The 21,896-nt window shown below is 37.8% G+C and overlaps 1 protein-coding gene across 1 annotated transcript in view; it reads left to right on the top strand.

Annotated features, from left to right (window-relative positions):
• Window positions 1–21,896, top strand: part of MEF2A (myocyte enhancer factor 2A) — a 186,926-nt gene that overhangs the window by 150,055 nt on the left and 14,975 nt on the right. The window contains exon 9 of the mRNA XM_068991072.1: window positions 6,643–6,830. Within this exon, the coding sequence (XP_068847173.1) occupies window positions 6,643–6,830 (188 nt within the window). The remainder of the gene's footprint in view (window positions 1–6,642; window positions 6,831–21,896) is intronic.

The raw sequence follows: 21,896 nt of genomic DNA, 5'->3' as shown, positions 1-21,896 counted from the left end.
TTTCTTGGTCTGCTGATGGTTTCAGGGTTCATATGGTAAATCCTTGCTCCTCTAACTTTTCGTTTTGTACAATTTTCTGTATACGTATTAAAAGTTTTAGAAATACACTTTGCTGTTAAAAATAATTATAATCGCATATGTTGAGATACTTAAAACTATAGGAGAATGTAATTGTATAGTAGTATACTATACAAATAGTAGTTATACTATTAATTGTATTATATACTATTAATTGTATTATATAATAGTTATACTATTAATTCTGAAATTTAGAGAGAAAAAAAGTTCACACATTCACACTCACAAAGATTTGGTGGCCTTTTGAGTCTGAGCTTTACTGTCTGCATGTAGCAGCTGATAGGCAGCTTAATCTTAAAATCATGAAGTGAGTCGGTATAAAGACAAGCCAACAACAGCCAAGGTCGGCAAAGTGCAAAGCTGTAAAGACTGTGGGTCCTCTATGTTCAACTCTGCAGGCACTGAGCCTGCAGCCACTTTCCCAAGCCATCTTATGTGAAAGAATAGATTTTTTTCATTCTTAAGAGAAATAGGAAATAGAGACACAGGCATAGAGAACAAATGTGTGGATACCAAGGGGGAATAGGTTTGGCATGGGATTAACACATACACACTGTTGCTACTGTGTATAAAATGGAACAGTAATGAGAACATACTCTACAGCACAGGAACTCTACTTAATTAATGTACTGTGGTGACCTGTAGGGCAAGGAAATCTAAAAAGGAGGGAATTGTATGTATAGCTGATTCATTTTGCTCTACAGTAGAAACTAACACATTGTAAAGCAACTAAAGTCCAGTAAAAATGTAAAAGAGAAGAAGATAAAGTACAAGCTGTATCTAATATTTGATAAATGGATAAACATTTAATGTCCTTAAATGTGCAGTGCAGAAAAGAAACCTAACTAGTATTTTTAAAATTGAAAAGGATGTTCATTGTTGATCATAATCATAAATTCAAATAAAAATGAAACCAAAAATCCCCACCTAGTAATTGCCAACTATTGCCACTTTTTATTGTGACATGGAAAGCTGATGAAGGTGGTTAAAGCTGATGATCTGTTATTTGTTTGTAGTATTGCAAATTAGTAACAGTCGTTTTGGAAAGTTATTGACAGGATATTTCAGTAGTCATAAAAACACCCATTTTCCTCTAAGATATGTAAGAAATATGTAAGTTATCACATTTCTAAGAATCTCTCCTAAAGAAATCAATCAGATTATGCAAAGGTTCCTTGCAACATTATTTCTAGTAGGGAAAAACAGGAAAATATCAACATATTCAACATACGAAAATTAAGTAAATTAAAAATTTCAGCTTAATTCCTTTTTAGTTGTGATTTAAAACTATGCCAAAAATATATACATGGAAAGGAGAAGAAACCTGAAATGATTATAATAGTTAGAATAGTGGGAATGTCTGTGTTCCCTCCTTTTTTTCTAGTTTTTGAACTTTGTTGTTCTTGTTGAGTCTCTGAGTCCTGTCCAACTCTTTGCAACCCCATGAACTGCAGCACACCACCCTTTCTTGTCTTTCACTATCTACCGGAGTTTGCTCAAACCCATGTCCATTGAGTCAGTGCTGCCATCCAACCATCTCATCATCTGTCATCCTCTTCTCCTGTTGCCCTCAATCTTTCCCAGCATCAGGGTCTTTTCCAATGAGTCGGGTCTTTTCCAATGAGTCAGCTCTTTGCATCAGATAGCCAAAGTATTGGAGTTTCAGTATCAGCAACAGTCCTTCCAATCACTGTTCAGTGTTGATTTCCTTTAGGATTGACTGGTTTGATCTCCTTGCAGTCCAAGGGAGGACTCACAAGAGTCTTCTCCAACACCACAATTCAGAAGCATCTATTCCTTGGCACTCGGCCTTCTTTATGGTCCACCTGTACATGACTACTGGAAAAACCATAGCTTTAACTGTATGGACCTTTGTCAGCAAAGTGATGTCTCTGCATTTTAATATGCTGTTGTCTAGGTTTGTGATAGCTTTTCTTCAAAGGAACAAGCGTCTGTTAATTTTGTGACTGCAGTTACCATCCACAGTGATTTTGGAGCCCAAGAAAATAAAATTTTGTCATATCTATTTGCCATGAAGTGATGGGACCGGATGCCATCTTAGTTTAATGAATGTTGAGTTTTAAGCCAACTTTTTCACTAGGCTCTTGAGTTCCTCTTCAGTTTCTGCCTTTAAAGTGGTATCTGCCTATCTGAGGTTGTTGATATTTCTCCCAGCAATCTTGATTCCAGCTTGTGAGTCTTCCAGCCCAGCATTTCACATGATGTACTCTTCATATAAGTTAAATAAGCAGGGTGACAAAATGCAGCCTTGACAGTATGGTACCTCTTCAGTCATAAAATTATTATAGTAAATTGGAGCATTCATTTGTCTTTTTCTTATAAAATGATTTTGTAAGTATGTTATAAATGTTGTTATCCAAATAAAACCTGCTAGTTTTGCACATATTATAAATTGTATACATTTATCATGGAGGCAATCTGCTTATTGAATATGGTTTACTAAGTAAATTTCTCTAGAGAGAATTTTCATTTAATACTCAGGTAATGCTGTAGTTGAGATGATTTGGGGAACTCCTTAACCTTGGGCCTATGTTCAAAGATCAAGCAAAGTAAAATCACCAAAATCCAGCAATTTCACTTTTCTAAAACATTTAGAGAAAGAGAAATATACTGGAGTAGAATGAGCTCAGTGAGATCTTGGAGTTGATTAGGGTTGAGTGAAGGTAATAAGGATTTGCGTTACAGCAGAGGCAGTGACACTTAAAAAGAAGAGATAGGTATGGAGAAAGGGATTATCAAGAAAGACTAGCAAAGCTTGATAGCTCTATGAAAGTGAGAATGGGCAGGATGGAGGAAACAGTAGAACAGTCATTTAAAACAGGTTGAGTATGAAATGACAGCAGCATATCTGGGAGAAACTTCCCACCACATGGTTGTGTGTAGCCTGGAAATTAGGAGACACAAAGCAGAAATACAGATTTAAGAGTCATTGAGGCAGAGGTTGAAGCCATGGGGATGCATGAAGTCTCTAAAAGAGCAGGAGAATGTAGCCTTTCAGGGACTGTGCACTCAGAAGAGGTTTAGAGGGAATACAGAAGAACCTGAATCTCATGATTTTCTGTTTTCGATCCTAAGTGTTTAATGGACAAAATCCATGTTCATCATATAGGAATTTTCATTGAATCAAGTAAATAAGTCATCAGTGATTTTAAAACCCATGATCTTTTTAAATTTTAGAAACTTAATTTCTTTATACAAATGACATAATTTCTATAGACTTTAAATATATTTTCATTTATTTACTTTTTTATTGAGTAATCTGCTGAAAGTTTGATTTTATGATAAACTTGTCAACTATGACAGAGTTAATTATTAACCTTGCTTTGGATGAATTTTTCAGAATCTTTGGAGATTTTCAAAATCCTTTCCATGTCAGTTCAACCTCTCGGGTAGATTCATAGTAATAAGCCTTAGAAGAGTAGAATTAAGAACATGGGAGTGCTTCTTTCCAGCCACGTCAGTGCAATATTTCAGCCGATAAGATATTCTGAAATAAGAGCCAGATTGATACAATTGAATGACTTACCTTAGAGCTATAGGACCATAATTAAGATTAGCTTTGTCAACTTTCTAGAGGTATTAGTATGCAATGCTAAGCATTGTTGTCACAGTGGTATCAAGGCATAAGTTTTCATAAAGCCTGAAAACACATTTTAATAAAAGTCACATTATATTGGGTTTATTCATTTAGAGTCAGTACTTTATTCCTAAATTTGTAGGCTGGGACAAGATGAGTTATATACTTAAAAGTATATACTTCAAAAGTTTGTCCCAACAATATCTTCTTTTTGGTCATAAAAAAATGAACTGGAAGTAAGATGGCATACATTAGGTAGTATATCACTATACTCCACAAAATAATGAATGGTACATCTGTTTCAGTCTGGCAAGTTACCAAATGCTTTTTACATCATCTTGTAATCATCCGCTGCAGACTCTGACTTCACACTCAGAAATATCATGCTTTTAGGTCCCCTTTCATTCTTGTAATTTGATTATCATGGGTTACTCTGGTACATAGATTCCACATGGAAAAAGTTAGTATTTCTTAATAATGCATTTTTCTAAATTATACCTTTGCATCATTTTATAATGTATTTGAGAGGAAATACCGCTTTATCCTTCAGGTTTGAGTGCAAATCAAGTAAATAAGAGTCTTCTATATATTATCAGAGAAATTAAGAACACAGATTCATGCCTTTTTCTTAAGAGAAATAGTTTTAATCTTATTTATTTGATGAGCATTTTATATCCAATTGACTTGCTTAGCAGTTCAGTTCAGTCAGTGAGCTGTGTCCAACTCTTTGTGACCCCATGGACTGCAGCACGCCAAGGTTCCCTGTCCATCACCAACTCCCAGAGCTTGCTCAAACTCATGTCCATCAAGTCATTGATGGCCATCCAACCATCTCATCCTCTGTTGTCCCCTTCTCTTCCCTGCCTTCAGTCTTTCCCAGCATCAGGGTCTTTTCCAATGAGTCAGTTCTTCGCATCAGGGGGCCAAAGTATTGGAGTTTCAACTTCAGCATCCGTCCTTCTAATGAATATTCAGGACTGATTTCCTCTAGGATTGATCTCCTTTCAGTCCAAGGGACTCTCAAGGGTCTTCTCCAACACCACAGTTCAAAAGTGTCAATTCTTCAGCTCTCAGCTTTCTTAATGGTCCAACTCTCACATCCATCCATACATGACTAATGGAAAAACCATAGCTTTGACTAGATGGAACTTTGTAGGCAAAATAACATGTCTTGATTTTTAATATGCTGTCTAGGTTGGTCATAGCTTTTCTTCCAAGGAGAAAGCGTCTTAATTTCATGGCTGCAGTAACCATCTGCAGTGTTTTTGAAGTCTCTCACTGTTTCCATTGTTTCCCCATCTGTTTACCATGAAGTGATGGGACCAGATGCCATAATCTTAGTTTTCTGAATGTTGAGTGTTAAGCCAGCTTTTTCACTCTCCTCTTTCACTTTCATCAAGAGGCTCTTTAATTCTTCTTCACTTTCTGCCGTAAGTGTGCTGTCACATGCATATCTGAGGTTATTGATAATTTTCCCAGAAATCTTGATCTCAGCTTGAGCTTCATCGAGCCCGGCATTTCGCATGATATACTCGGCATATAAGTTAAATAAGCAGGGTGACAATATGCAGCCTTGTTGTACTCCTTTCCTGATTTGGAACCAGTCTGTTATTCCATGTCCAGTTCTAACTGTTGCTTCTTGATCTGCGTACAGATTTCTCAGGAGGCAGATAAGGTGATGTGGTATTCCCATCTCTTAAAGAATTTTCCAGTTTGTCACAATCCACAGTCAAAGGCTTTTGCATAGTCAGTAAAGCAGAAGTAAATTTTTTTTTGGAACTCTCTTGCTTTTTCGTTTACCCAGCGGATGTTGTCAATTTGATCTCTGGTTCCTCTGCCGTTTCTAAATCCAGCTTGAACATCTGGAAGTTCACAGTTAATGTACTGTTGAAGCCTACTTGGAGAATTTTGAGCATTACTTTGCTAGCATGTGAGAGGAGTGCAATTGTGCAGTAGTTTGAGCATTCTTTGGCATTGCCTTTCTTTGGGATTGGAATGAAAACTAACCTTTTCCAGTCCTATAGCCACTGCTGAGTTTTCCAAATTTGCTGGCATATTGAGTGTCGAAGTTTAACAGCATCATCTTTTCAGATTTGAAATAGCTCAACTGGAATTCCATCACCGCTGCTAGCTTTGTTCATAGTAATGCTTCCTAAGGCCCGCTTGACTTCACATTCTAGGATGTCTGGCTCTAGGTGAGTGATCACACCATCATGGTTATCTGGGACATGAAGATCTTTTGTGTACAGTTCTTCTATGTATTCTTGCCACGTCTTCTTAATATCTTCTGCTTCTGTTCAGTCCATACTGTTTCTGTCCTTTATCGAGCCCATCTTTGCATGAAATGTTCCCTTGATATTTGATTTTCTTGAAGAGATCTCTAGTCTTTCCCATTCTGTTGTTTTCCTCTATTTTTCTAATTCTTAAGGAAAGTTAAAAAGTAGGAGTTAGATGATTAAAGTTATAGAAATCACAAATACTTAATGAAGACCTGAGTGGCAGCTAAAGAAATAGAACAGCTCTAGGTAGAGCTGTAAAGAAGAAGTACTCAGTGAAAATAAGGCTTTAGAGCTGAGTGCTAAATAAGCTTCAGTTAACGAGATGCCCTGAACTTAGTAGGAATGTCCTGTTTTCTTGTGAGAATGAATGAATAGGTTGATCTCAGGCATCTTCTTATATCCCCCATCATCTCTGTCCCTCAGTCAGAGAGACCCCTTTAGGAAGATCTTGTGTTTCAAGTTTCTCTGAGCAGGTCCAAGTAGTAAGGCTGGGAACAAGTGGTGTTAGTCTTAATGTATTTCAGACTAGGTTGACATTTTTATTTTTATTTTTTGCTTATTCAAAGATAACATGGTTATGAGTATTATTATAAGATTCACTTGAAACCTGGGGCTGAGGAAAACATATTTGTACCAAAGTATTTTAATAACTTGTTTCATATAATGAATGAATTCTCTTTTTTCCAGGGAATGGATTTGTAAACTCAAGAGCTTCTCCAAATTTGATCGGAACTACTGGTGCAAATAGTTTAGGCAAAGTTATGCCTACAAAGTCTCCCCCTCCTCCAGGTGGTGGCAGTCTTGGAATGAACAGTCGAAAACCCGATCTTCGAGTTGTCATCCCCCCTTCCAGCAAGGGCATGATGCCTCCACTGGTACGTTAAATTTTTCATTCTTTAAAACATGCATTATATACATAGTATATGTTTTCCTTTGGAATTTTCTGTACTTCCATGGGATCTAGACCTTTTCCTAATGAGTATTTCTATTGGAAATTAGTATTTGAAGAGACAAGTCTGTTTTAACTACACAAAAACAGATTATGAAAAAACTGGAGATAAACCTACTTAATGGTTATTTAAATTAAAGCTAAATATGAAGAAGTTATTATGTTAATTTTCATTTACTGGACTGGAATCTTTACTTAGAGATCTCATCCTCAATTTGATAAATTAAACTTGACTTAAGTAGTTCTCTGTGCTTTTGCATAGTTTCAGTAGCTTTAGCATATTCCTTTCTGTAATAAAAACTCGATTTGTTAGAAAGTTCTACGTACAAAGAGAACTATTATAGAATAGGAAAGAATGCATAAAAACTTCTGCTAATAAGTTTTTTTGTTTACTCCTTCTCAAATAACCTTCCCATTTAACTCTATAAAGAATATAGGTCTTCCCACTCTAGCCCTTAACAATGTTCCAGCCTTGTTTGCTTTTGAATCCTGGGTCTATGAAGAAGGGGAGAATGTTTATCAACTTAGCTTTCTACACAAAAAGTTATATATGCAAGTTTTATCTGTCTGACTTCAAACAATCAGTGTGATATACCAGGTGGTCTTTCTACTATGCAGCTGCTGAACTTGCCATTTGATTGATTTTTAAGTAAAAGCAGTGCTATCAGGGTTTAGATAATTATTCTACACTGTATAATACTTTATGGATTCCCAGACGTCTCTATGTGCATTGTATCATTGGAAGCTCAAACTGTGATCTTTGCTAGGTAAGATAAGGAGACCAAGGGAAAGGTCAGTACTGGTCCAACATAGTGCAAAAGAGAGCCAGAACTGAAACTCATTAAGTCAAAAAGCAAAGTGCTTTTTCATTCAGATATATAGAAAACTGAAAACTTGCTCCCAGCCTTACACTAAACAAAATATTGGACAAGCAAGTTCATAGTTTTTCTTGAACACATTGTAGTATTGAGATTTCAGGGGACCAGCTGGCCCAGACTCTAGGAAGGGACAGATACTACAGGGAGAGAACATTGGAGCACGGACTTATCTGGGCAAGACACAGATAATGAGTTAAGCTAGGGTGATTGGTGAATTGCTGGAGGCCAAGTGTTCACAGGAAGAGCTCTGTGAAACCTCTGGGATAGCGATATCAGTTCAGTTCAATCGCTCAGTCTTGTCCGACTCTTTGCGACCCCATGAATCGCAGCACCCTGGGCCTCCCTGTACATCACCAACTCCCAGAGTCCACTCAAACTCACGTCCATCGAGTCAGTGATGCCATCCAGCCATCTCATCCTCGGTTGTCCCCTTCTCCTCCTGCCCCAAATCCCTCCCAGCATCAGAGTCTTTTCCAATGAGTCAACTCTTCACATGAGGTGGCCAAAGGACTGGAGTTTCAGCTTTAGCATCATTCCTTCCAAAGAAATCCCCGGGCTGATCTCCTTCAGAATGGACTGGTTGGGTCTCCTTGCAGTCCAAGGGACTCTCAAGAGTCTTCTCCAACACCACAGTTCAAAAGCATCAATTCTTCGGCACTCAGCTTTCTTCAAAGTCCAACTCTCACATCCATACATGACCACAGGAAAAACCATAGCCTTGTCTAGATGAACCTTTGTTGGTAAACGAATGTCTTCGCTTCTAAATATGCTACCTAGGTTGGTCATAACTTTTCTTCCAAGGAGTAAGTGTCTTTTAATTTCATGGCTGTAGTCACCATCTGCAGTGATTTTGGAGCCCAGAAAAATAAAGTCTGACACTGTTTCTACTGTTTGCCCATCTGTTTCCCATGAAGTGATGGGACCAGATGCCATGATCTTCGTTTTCTGAATGTTGAGATTTAAGCCAAATTTTTCACTCTCCTCTTTCACTTTCATCAAGAGGCTTTTTAGTTCCTCTTCACTTTCTGCCATAAGGGTGGTATCATCTGCATATCTGAGGTTATTGATATTTCTCCCGGCAATCTTGATTCCAGCTTGTGTTTCTTCCAGCCCATGATGTACTCTGCATAGAAGTTAAAGAAGCAGGGTGACAATATAAAGCCTTAACGTACTCCTTTTCCTATTTGGAACCAGTCTCTTGTTCCCTGTCCAGTTCTAACTGTTACTTCCTGACCTGCATACAGATTTCTCAAGAGGCAGGTCAGGTGGTCTGATATTCCCATCTCTCTCAGAATTTTCCACAGTTTATTGTGATCCACACAGTCAAAGGCTTTGACATAGTCAATAAAGCAGAAATAGATGTTTTTCTAGGACTCTCTTGCTTTTTCGATGATCCAGCGGATGTTAGCAATTTGATCTCTGGTTCCTCTGCCTTTTCTAAAACCAGCTTGAACATCTGGAAGTTCACAGTTCGAGTATTGCTGAAGCCTGGCTTGGAGAATTTTGAGCCTTACTTTACTAGTGAGTGACATGAGTGCAGTTGTGCGGTAGTTTGAGCATTCTTTGGCATTGCCTTTCTTTGGGATTGGAATGAAAACTGACCATTTCCAGTCCTGTGGTCACTGCTGAGTTTTCCAGATTTGCTGGCATATTGAGTGCAGCACTTTCACAGCATCATCTTTCAAGATTTGAAATAGCTCAACTGGAATTCCATCACCTCCACTAGCTTTGTTCATAGCGATGCTTTCTAAGGCCCGCTTGACTTCCCATTCCAGGATGTCTGGCTCTAGGTTAGTGATCACAGCATCATGATCATCTTGGTCCTGAAGCTCTTTCTTATACAGTTCTTCTGTGTAATCTTGCTACCTCTTAATATCTTCTGATTACGTTAGGTCCATACCATTTCTGTCTTTAATGAGCCCATCTTTGCGTGAAATATTCCTTTGGTATCTCTGATTTTCTTGAAGAGATCTCCAGTCTTTCCCATTCTGTTGTTTTCCTCTATTTCTTTGCATTGATCGCTGAGGAAGGCTTTCTTGTCTCTTGCTATTCTTTGGAACTCTGCATTCAGATGCTTATATCTTTCCTTTTCTCCTTTGCTTTTCGCTTCTGTTTTTTTCACAGCTATTTGTAAGGCCTCCCCAGACAGCCATTTTGCTTTTTTGCATTTCTTTTCCATGGGAATGGTCTTGATATCTGTCTCCTGTGCAATGTTACGAACCTCCGTCCATAGTTCATCAGGCACTCTATCTATCAGATCTAGGTCCTTAAATCTATTTCTCACTTCCACTGTATAATCATAAGGGATTTGATTTAGGTTCCTACTTTCTTCAATTTAAGTCTGAATTTGGCAATGAGGATCTCATGATCTGAGCCACAGTCAGCTCCTGGCTAGTCAAGTCTTAGGCTCTCTTGCAGAAAAAATTGGGAATGTTCTGAAAAAAAATCTCCTTTTTGGTATAGCGCTGGGATAGAGGAAGAGCCACCACTACAGAATGGGCAAAAAGTTTTCTCTGGGTACTTCTATTTCACTCCTGTGGAATAGGAGTCTTAATCTGTGTGGAGATGAGCAACACAAATGGTCACCCTTAGGGGACTGGTGAATTCCCACTGTACTGGGGCAATGGGGCAGGGAAACTCTTTCAGCCTGTGGTGAAGGAGAAGGAACAGTGCCATATCATGCCAGAATTTCTGAGAAGGCTGCAACCTGATGCATAACACAAAGGAGAAGCCTTAAAACTGAGAATGTAGCAGTTTTCTTTGGGAAAAAACAAGCAAAAATACCTCTAGCAAACCAGTCTTCCACTGCCCCCAGAGGCATTTGAGGCCTGTGGTAACTATACTGAGGGTAACAATACCAACAACGAAACACAAACTCAGCCTAGTTCTTAATTAAATTAACCCAAACTCTGCACTAAAGGCCTGGTAGGAGGAAGACCTATAGGTCTACTGTAAGTAAAAATCATCCAGACTGAAATATAAACAGAAGTTGTTGCTGTTCTCAGTCATGTCTGACTCTTTTCCACCCCATGGACTGCAGCATACCAGGGTTTCCTGTCCTTCACCATCTCCTGGAGTTTGCACAGACTCATGTCCATTGAGCTGGTGATGCCATCCAGCCATCTCATCCTGTCTCCCACTTTTCCTCCTGTCCTCAATCTTTCCCACCATCAGGGTTTTTTCTAATGAGTCAGGTCTTTGCATCAGGTGGCCAAAGTATTGGAGCTTCAGCATCAGTCCTTGGAGTGACTATTCAGGGTTAATTTCCTTTAGGATTGACTGGTTTGATCTTTTTGCTGTTCATGGGACTCTCAAGAGTCTTTTCCAGCACCACAGTTCAAAAGCATCAATTTCTTGGTGCTCAGCCTTCTTTATGGTCCAACTCTCACACCCATGCATGACTACAGGAAAAACCATAGCTTTGACTAGACCAACTTTGTCAGCAAAGTGATATCTCTGCTTTTTAATATGCTGTCTAGGTTTGTCATGACTTTTCTTTGAGGAATAAGTGTATTTTAATTTCATGGCTGCAGTCACTGTCCACAGTGATTTTGGAGCCCAAGAAAATAAAATCTGTCGCTGTTTGCATTTTCCCCCATCTATTTGCTATGAAGTGATGGGACTGGATGCCATCATCTTTGTTTTTTGAATGGTGAGTTTGAAGCCAACTTTTTCACTCTCCTCTTTCACCTTCATTGAGAAGCTCTTTAGTTCCTCTTCACTTCTGCCATTAGGGTTGTATCATCTGCATATCTGAGGATATTTATTTCTCCCAGCAATCTTGATTCCAACTTGAGCTTCATCCAGCCTGTCATTTCACATGATGTACTCTGTGTGTAAATTAAATAAGCAGGGTGCCAATATACAGCCTTGACGTACTCCTTTCCCAATTTGGAACCAGTCTGTTGTACCATGTCCAATTCTAACTGTTGCTTCCTGACCTGCATACAGATTTCTCAGGAGGCAGATAAGGTGGTGGGGTATTTGCATCTCTTCAGGAATTTTCCAGTTTGTTGTGATCCACAGAGTCAAAGGCTTTAGAGTAGTCAAGGAAGCAGAAGTAGTCGTTTCCCTGGAATTCCTTTGCTTTCTCTATGATCCAACAGATGTTGGCAGTTTGATCTCTGATTCCTCTGCCTTTTCTAAATCCAGTTTGTACATCTGAGGGTTTTCTCGATTGACGAGAAGCCTAGCTTAAAGGATTTTGAGCACTACTGTGCTAGCATGTGAAATGGGTGCAATTGTGCAGTAGTTTGAACAGTCTTTGGCATTGCCTTTCTTTGGGATTGGAATGAAAGCTGACCTTTTCCAGTCCTGTGGCCGCTGCTGAGTTTTCCAAATTTGCTGGCATATTGAATGAAGCACTTTAACAGCATCATCTTTTCAGATTTGAAATAGTTCATTTGACATTCTATCATCTCCTTTAGCTTTGTTCATAGTAATGATTCCCTGATGCCTATGTAACTTTGCATTCCAGGATGTCTTACTCTGGGTGAGAGATCATAGCATTGCGGTCATCCAGGTCACTGAGACCTTTTTGTACAGTTCTTCTGTGTATTGTTGCCACCTCTTTTTAATCTCTTCTGATTTTGTTAGGTCCATACTGTTTCTGTCCCTTAATGTACCCATCTTGCATGAAATATTCCTTGGTATCTCTTAATTTTCTTGAAGAGATCTCTAGTCTTTTCCATTCTGTTGTTTTCCTCTATTTCTTTGCATTGTTCACTTAAGGCTTTCTTATCTCTCCTTGCTATTCTTTGGAACTCTGCATTTAGATGGATGTATCTTTCCTTTTCTCCTTTGCCTTTTGCTTCTCTTCTTTCCTCAGCTATATGTAAGGCCTCTTCAGACAACCATTTTGCTTTGTAAATATTTCTTTTTCTTGGGGATGGTTTTAGTCACTGCCTCCTGTACAGTGTTATAAAAATCTGTCCATAGAATGAACAGAAAATGAAATGTAAAGAGAAGAGTCAAAAGAAAACAAAACACAAAGCAATACCTCCTCTTAACCTAGAATTTTGTACCCAGCAAAAATATCTTTCAAGATATGAAAAAGAAATAAAAACTTTCTCAAACAAAAACGTGGGAATTTATTGCCAAGAGACATATATACTCTACAGAAAAAATTAAAGGATGGCCTTTGGAAGAAGGAATATGCTACTAGAAAATTCTTGGGTCTGTACAGTAAATAAAGAACAATGGAAATGGAATAAATGAAGATAAAAATAAAGTTAATTTTGTCTTCTATTTTATAAATTTCAATTTTAAAACAGTTTTAAATTCATATAAAGATAGCAAAGATAGTACAGAAAGTTCCCATATGCTTCACAGTCAGTTTCTCCTGTTACTAACAGATTAGTATTACAGCTAATGAGTGAATGTTGATAAACTGTTATAAAGTCCATTTATACATTGTTTTAAAGTCCAGAGTATTCAAATACTCTTAGTTTTTAGCCTTATGTCTTTTTCTGTTCTGGAATCCAGTCCAGCATACCATATCGAATAGTAGTTTATCTAGTAGTAGTAGACATAGTAGTCATGTCTTTTTAGGCTCTTCTTGTCTTTTGGTATTTATCTAAGACTTTACTTACTTTAGTGACCTTGACAGTTCTGAGGAGTACCGGTCAGGTATGCTATAGAATGTTCCTCAGTTGGAGTGTTTCTGATGTTTCCCTCATGGTTAGGCTGGTTTTACACATTTGAGGGAGGAAGGTCATGGAACTAGTGTGCCCTTTTCATCACATTATATCAGGGGTACATACTATGTCCATGACTATTGATTACTTTGACCACTGCTGGTGTAGTATTTCACTTGCTGCTATTTTTCCCCTTCCCATACTGCCCTCTTTGGAAGAAACTTACTGTGTGAGGCCCACATATAAGGAATGGAGGTTATATTCCACCTTTTTTACTGCAGATTATAGATTATTTGGAGTTCTTCTGCACAGGTTACTTATTGTTCTCTCTCATTTAATCATTTGTTTATATTAATATGAACTCATGCACATTGATTTTATACTTTAGGTTATAGTAGTACTAAATTCTGTTAATATATGATTCTACCAGTGCTGGTTTATTCTGTTGCTCAGATTGTTCCAGCTTTAGCTATTGAGGACTATTCACTTGGTTCCTGTCCCCTTTTATATACCCTTGTTGTTGTGGGTTTTTTTTAGCAGGGGAAAAGGTAGGGGAGTTACTGTTTTATTTTCTGGTTACTTTGGAATGCTTCAGGATCATCTTGTGTGTTTTTTGCTCCAGTTCTACAATCAGGCATTTCTCTGAGGAACCTTGGCCTGTTTTTGGAGAATGTTATTAGAAACCAAGATCTGGCGGTTTTCCCTCTTCTTACTTGCTTCAGAAGATAGTTGACTCTAAAGCAAGAGTAGTGGCAGTGACTTTTGTGTTTACAGCACATGTAGAAATAAAATATATTAATATTAAGTTGGTAAAAAAGTAATTGTGGTTTTGGATCATGAATTTTACATCATTATAATTAAGCTCAAATATATCTTTATTAATCAAAAGAGGAATCATTATAATCAACACATTTTTCCCAACAAGAAATAAGTTTATTTATTCCTGTAGCATAAAAATCCATGTTTTGGGATTCAGCGAACTCTTGGAAAGCATTTTCTGCCTCTTCCTGGTTGTGGAAGCATTTTCTCTGCAAGAAATTGTCAAGATGCTTAAAGAAGTGGTAGTCGGTTGGCAAGAGGTCAGGTGAATATGGTGGATGAGGCAAAACTTTGTAGCCCTATTCATTCAACTTTTGAAGTGTTGATTGTGCAATGTGTGGTTGGACATTGTCATGGAAAAGAACTGGGCCCATTCTGTTGACCAGTTTCAGCTGTAGGCATGCCAGTTTTTGATGCATCTCATAGATTTGCTGAACATACTTCTCACATGTAATGGTTTCATCGGGATTCAGAAAACCACAGTAGATAAGACAGGCAGCAAACCACCAGTGACTGTGATCTTTTTTTGATACAAGTTTGGCTTTGCGAAGTGCTTTGGAGCTTCTTCTCAGTCTGACCACTGAATTGGTCATTGCTGGCTGTCGTACAAAATCCACTTTTTGTCATACATCACAATCCCATCAGGCAATGATTCATCATTGTTGTATAGAATAAAAGAGGATGACACTTCAAAATGACAGTTTCTTTTATTTTTCAGTCAGCTCCTGTGGTACCCACTTATCGAGCTTTTACACCTTTCCAGTTTGCTTTAAATGCCAACCGACTGTAGAATGGTCAGTGTTGAATTCTTTGGCAACTTCTGGTGTAGTTGTAAGAGGATCAGCTTCAGTGATCCTCTCACTTGGTCATTGTCAGTTTCTGATGGCTAGCCACTGTGCTCCTCGTCTTCAAGGCTTTCTCTCCTTTGCAAAACTTCTGCAACTACCGCTGCCCTGTACATTTGTTAACAGTTCCTGGGCCAGATGTGTTGTTGATACTGCAAGTTGTCTCTGCTGCTTTACGATCCATTTTAAACTTGAATAAGAAAATTGCTCGAATTTGCTTTTTGTCTAACATCATTTCTCTAGTCTAAAATAAATATAAACAGCAAGTAGTAAGTTATTATGGAGGAGGAAATGGCAACCCAGTCCAGTATTCTTGCCTGGAGAATTCCATGGACAGAGGAGCCTGGCAGGCTCCATGAGGTCACAGAGAGTCGAACACGACTGTGATTAACATACACACAAAGTAAGTCATTAGCAAAAAAATAAAGTGAGAATTGTACATTAAAATGATGTATGACATACCCACATTTATTTAAGAATGTATTCCAGTATCAAACAGCAAAGTTCAACAGTGCGAAACCACAGTTGCTTTTGTACCAACCTAATATGATGACAGAGCGGAGAATTAGAAATACACTTTTATAGGTCTTTACACAGGATGAGGTATACATTTGAAGTTTAACTCAAATTAACTGAAAGTAGATATTGTAAACCCTAGTAAAACTACAGGAAATAAAAAGAGGTATAAATGATAAGGCAATAGAGATAAAATGGAAATACAAAATATGCTCCAATATCCCAAGAAATGGGAGAAAGGGCAAAAAATAAAGAACAGATGGAGCAAATGAAATATAGCTAGCAAGATTGTAGATTTTAATCCAACTATACAAGTAAACAGGAGAAGGCAATGGCACCCCACTCCAGTACTCTTGCCTGGAAAATCCCATGGACGGAGGAGCCTGGTAGGCTGCAGGCCATGGGGTTGCTAAGAGTCAGACATGACTGAGCAACTTTACTTTCACTTTTCACTTTTATGCATTGGAGAGGGAAATGGCAACCCACTCCAGTGTCCTTGCCTGGAGAATCCCAGGGACGGGGGAGCCTGGTGGGCTGCCATCTGTGGGGTCGCACAGAGTCAGACATGACTGAAGTGACTTAGCAACAGCAGCAGCATACAAGTAAACATGGTAATAAACATCAGTTAAAAGACAAAATGTCAGATTGGTTTTTTAAAATAAATAAAAAGGTCATACTATACAATGTCTGTAAGGACCCCACTTTAAATGTAAAGATATAGGTAAAAAGATGGAGAAAAATATACTATGCAAACATTAGCCAAAAGAAAGCTAGTACAGCCATATTAAGTTCAAACAATGTAGACTTCACAATAAGAAATATTATCAAGAATAAAGAATATTTGCTGACAAATATTTGCCAACAAAGGTCTCTCTAGCCAAAGCTATCGTTTTTCTAGTAGTCATGTATCGATGTGCAAGTTGGGCCTTAAAGAAAGCTGAGCACTGAAGAGTTGGTGCTTTTGAACTGTGGTGTTGGAGAAGGCTCTTGAGAGTCCCTTGGACTCGTATTGGACTGCAAAGAGATCAAACCAGTCAATCCTAAAGGAAATCAGTCCTGAATATTCATTGGAAGGACTGATGCTGAAGCTGAAACTCCAGTACTTTGGCCACCTGATGCAAAGAACTGACTCATTGGAATAGACCCTGATGCTGGGAAAGACTGAAGGCAGGAGGAGAAGGAGATGACAGAGATTGAGATGGTTGGATGGCATCACTGACTTGATGGCCATGAGTTTGAGCAAGCTCTGGGAGTTTGTGATGGACAGGGAAGCCTGGCGTGCTGCAATCTATGGGGTCACAAAGAGTTGGACATGCCTGAGCAACTGAACTGAACTGAATTGAACTGAACTGAAAGAAGACTATTACATATTCCAAGAAATATCTTTAATGTGTATGCACCTAACAGTAAACATTCAAAATACAGAAAACAAAGATGATACAACTAAAAAGTAGAAGAGAAAAATCCAGAATTATAGTTGGAATATTCAACACTCTTCTCTCAGTAGTTGATAGAACAAGTAGGCAGAAAATTCAGTTAAGGATCTGGGTGACTGAGAAATATTTAACCAACCTGATGTAAGAGACATTTATAGAACCCTTCACTTTGCATAGCAGAACATACGTTTCTTCTTTAGGGCACTTGCAACATGCCTTGGGTATCCAGTGTCATAAAACCTCAGCAAATTTCAAAGAATTGAAATCATACAGATTACAGTCTCTGACCATAATAAAATCAATAACAGAAAGACAACAGGGAAACCTCCACATATAGAAATTAAAGAATATGTTTTTAAATAGCTCCTGGGTCAAAGAGGAACTCTCAAGAGAAATTTTGAAATCTATAGCATATCAGAATTTTTGAGACCAACTAGGAGGAGTTTTGAGAGGGGAAATTCATAGCATTTATAATAGAAACGAGAAAGGTCTCAAATCAGTATGCTTTTACTTTAGGAGAGAAAAAAGAGCAAACTTAACCAAAAGGAGCCAGAAGAAAAGGAAAAAATGAGCGGAAATTAATGAAACTTAAAACAGACAGTAGAGAAAAGGAGTCAGACCAAAGGCTAATTCACTGTAATTTACCATGTTAAAAGAATTCCACTTTTATTCATAATAAAAATAACTTTCCCAAACCAGGAAAAGAAAGGAACTTTTTTAACCTCACGAAGACTGTTTTCAGAAATTCTGCAACTAATATACTTAATAAGGGGAAACTTCAGTCTTTTAGTAAAATAATAGTAGAAACTAGATAGTGATGTTTTATTCTCACCACTCACATTCAACATTATACTGGAAGTCCTGGATGAGGCAGTAAGGCAAAAAAATTAAATGCAAACATACTGGGAAGGAAGAAATTAAACATTATTCATAGAAGATATAATATGTAGAAAAGCATAAAGAACCTACCAAAAAATCTTCCAGTGGAAGTTTCATATTGGAATATGAAATTTTAAAATATCATGTAAACATTACTCAAAAGATACCTACAAATCTAACCATATGATTTTCATGCTAAAACTATGAAAGATTGTTGAAAGAAACCAAAGAGCCAAATACGTTGTTTTCAGTTGCTAAGTTGTGTCTAACTCTTTTATGACCCCATGGACTATAGCCAACCAGGCTTCTCTGTCCATGTGATTTTCTAGGCAAGAATACCAAGGTTGGTTGCCATTTCCTATCCAAGGGATCTTCCCAACCTAAAAGGATCAAACCTACATCTTCTGCATTGAAGGCAGATTCTTTACCACTGAGCCACCAGGGAAAGCTACGTCAAGATGTTATTCCTTCCTAAATTGGTTGGAAGACTAAACACAACCCTGGTTTACATCACAGCACAGATTTTTATAGGTATCAGCAAGCCAGTTCTAAAATATGTGTGGAAAGGCAAAGGAACTACAATAGCCGGTACAATTTTGAAAGAGAACAAGATGGACTAACACTTCCTGGTTTTAAGACCTAGTGTAAAGCTACAGTAGTGAATGTATGGGGGACTTCTCTGGTGGTCTGGTGGCTAAGACTCTATGCTTCCAATGCAGGGAGCCTGGGTTCAATCCCTGGTCAGGAAACTAGATCCTATGTGCTGCAACAAAGACCTGGCATAGCCAAATAAATATTCTTTAAAAGACTGTGTGGTACTGGCAAAAAGATGAGCACCGTAGGTCAAAGAGAGCCCAGAGAATATATTCAATTGGTTTTTTACAAAGGTAGTAAGGCAGTTCAATGGAGTAAGGATAGTCAGTACAACTAGTGGTGCTGTAGCAATTTGGCATCAGTATGCAAAAACAGAACCTCAGTGTAATTCATACCTTATACAAAAGTTAACTCAAAATGTATTATAGATCCAAATGTAAAACACAGAACTGTGACACTTTAGAAGAAAACATTAGAGAATTACACCAAAAGCATAGTCCATAAAAAATGAATATATTGCTATTTATCAAAGTTTAAGATTCACTCCATGAAAAGGCCCTGTTCAGAGAATAAAAAATCAGTCTACAGATTAGGAGAGAATATTTACAAAATCAGCGATCTAGTAGAAGACTTGTATCCAGAAAGATACAACTGCGTACCTGTTAGAGATCTAGTAGAAGACTTGTATCCAGAAAGATACAACTGCGTACCTGTTTACAAAAACAAAACAAAAAAAAAACAAGAAGTGCCAAGTTCTGGCAAGGATGCAGAGCAACAGGAATTCTCATGTATTCCTACTAAGAATGCAAAATAGTAGGCCTGCTTCAGAAAGCAGTTTGGCAACTTCTTATAAAGTTAAATATGTATTTGTCATACAACCGAACAGTCTTGCTTCTAGAGAATTTACTCAAGTGAATTGAAAACCATACTTACACAGAAACTGTATTTTTCACTAATTTCCCCCCAAAGAAAACAACTGAAATAACCTTCCAGCAGCTGAATGCATATACACACTCTGGTACATCTGCAGAAAGGAATATTGCTCAGCAATTAGAAAAAAAAGGGATGAATTTAATTCACGACAATATAAATGAATCTTAAATGAATTTTGCTAATTGAAAGAAGCCAGATCCAAAAGACATGATTACATTTATATTTCATTCTGGAAAGTGGCGAACAGGTAAGTAGTTGCCAGGGGTAGGGAGAGAAGCCGACTACAAAAGCAGTAGTATAGGGAGTGTTTGAGGGGATGTGATGCTGGAGTGTTGGGTACATGAATCTATGCTTTTGATAAAACCTACAAAACTATACAATACAGAGTGATTTTTTTTTTAACTGTATGCAGTTAAAAAAATCAACCAGGATTCCAGGGGAAGCCAAGATGAAATACATGAATAATTATTAAAAATGAGTAGATAGGAAGGGGATGAACTGGTCTAAATAACTTTGGAAACTATTGCTCAAGATGGTAAATTTGTTACACACACACAGACACACACACACCCTTAAATAAGTGAATATTATACATTGTAGATAAAGCCAGGTTTTTTGAGAAATAAATTTTCAGTTAAGCAAGGTGAATGGGAAGATTATAATGAGCCCTATTTTTCTGGATTGTAGTTGGAGGTTTCAGTATAAATGTATTTTTTTAACATATATACAGATAGATACAAAAGTATAGATGTGTGTACACATGAATTCGAATACATCTGATATTTCCTCACTCTGACTGCTGAGTCTTAAATCAGTGACACTTGGAAACCAAGCACACCTAGCCCTCAGGTCCTAGTTTCTAAACACCATTCTCCAATGAAAGGAATCAAGCCTCCTTGCAGAAGTGATTGATTGTAGAGCTAGGGCCAGAAAAATGCACATTGATCCGGAGGTGCCAGCAGATAAGGAAATACATGTCAAGTCACAGGAGCCAACCTTTCAGAGGAGCGCCCAATGGCGAGATCTAGAATAATTTAAACAGCAAAATAAATAATAATATTATTGGATTATAACAAAGAAAAAAAAAGTGAGACTGTTACTCATTGACTGAATAAATAAATGGAGAAGGGGCAGCTCTTCCTTAGAGAGGAATTGTAATCAGTGCATGTAGAAAGTCTTGCTTACAAGAAATGGGGGACAGAAAGACCTCTGTGCCTGGGAGCCCCACAGGGCCCTACTCAGTTTCAGACTCTTCACAAAAATTAACTCAAAATGGATTGCAGACCAAAATTGTTAAATGCAAAACGCTTAATATTCTTAGACAATAATAAGTGAGAAAACCTAAATGACCTCGGGTATGGTGATGCATTTTTGGATATAACACTATAGGCAAGATCCACACAAGAAATAATTGCAAAAGACGTCAAGAGAATGAGAAGACCAGCCAAAGACTGGGAGAAAATACTTACAAATGACACTTCCAATAAAGGACTTCTACCCAAAATATACAAAGAACTCTTTAAGACTCAACAATAGGAAAACAACTCAATTATAAAATGGGCCAAAGACCTTAACAGACAGCTCACCAAAGAAGATATATAGGTGAAAAATAAACATATGAAAAGACATTCCACATCGTATGTTATTAGGGAAATGCAAAATAAACAACAGTGATATACTCCTACATGCGTGTTAGAATGGCCAAAATCTGGAACACTGAGAACACTAAATGCTGGCGAGTTTGTAGAACAATAGGAACTGTCACAAATTGCTGGTGGAAATGCCAGATGGTAAGCCACTTTGGAAGACAGGTGACGTCTTAACAAAACTGCTGCTGCTGCTGCTAAATCACTTCAGTTGTGTCCAACTCTGTGCGACCCCACAGATGGCAGCCCACCAGGCTCCTCTGTACCTGGGATTCTTTAGGCAATAATATTGGAGTGAGTTGCCATTTCCTTCTCCACTTAAAAAACTAAGCATACTTTTACCATATGATCCAGCAGTCACATTTACCTGCATAAAAACTTGCACATGGATGTTTATAGTAGCTTTATTCATAATTATCAAAACTTGGAAGCAACCAAGATGTTTCAGTGGGTAATTGAATAAACTGTGGTACATCCAGACAATGGAGCACTTTTCAGTGCTAAAAGAAATAAGTGATTGAGCCATAAAAAGAAATGGAGGAAAATTAAATACATGTTACTAAGTGAAAGAAGCCAATCTGAAAAGGCTACCTACTGCATGATTCCAACTATATATGACGTTCTGGAAAAGGCACACTTTTTCTTTTTTTTAGTAAAAAGATCAGGGGTTGAAAAAGGGAGGGATGAATAGGCAAAGCATGGAGCATTTTAGTGCAGTGAAATTCTCTGATATTATAATGGTTGATACATTTGAACAAACCCATAGAATTATGCAACACCAAGAATGAACCCTAATGTAAACTAGGGATG

Source organism: Capricornis sumatraensis, chromosome 19 (genome assembly GCF_032405125.1).
Source record: "Capricornis sumatraensis isolate serow.1 chromosome 19, serow.2, whole genome shotgun sequence".
Lineage (NCBI taxonomy): Eukaryota > Metazoa > Chordata > Mammalia > Artiodactyla > Bovidae > Capricornis > Capricornis sumatraensis.
Note: the sequence above shows the minus strand (reverse complement) of the source record. Positions and strands in the feature narration are given on the sequence as shown.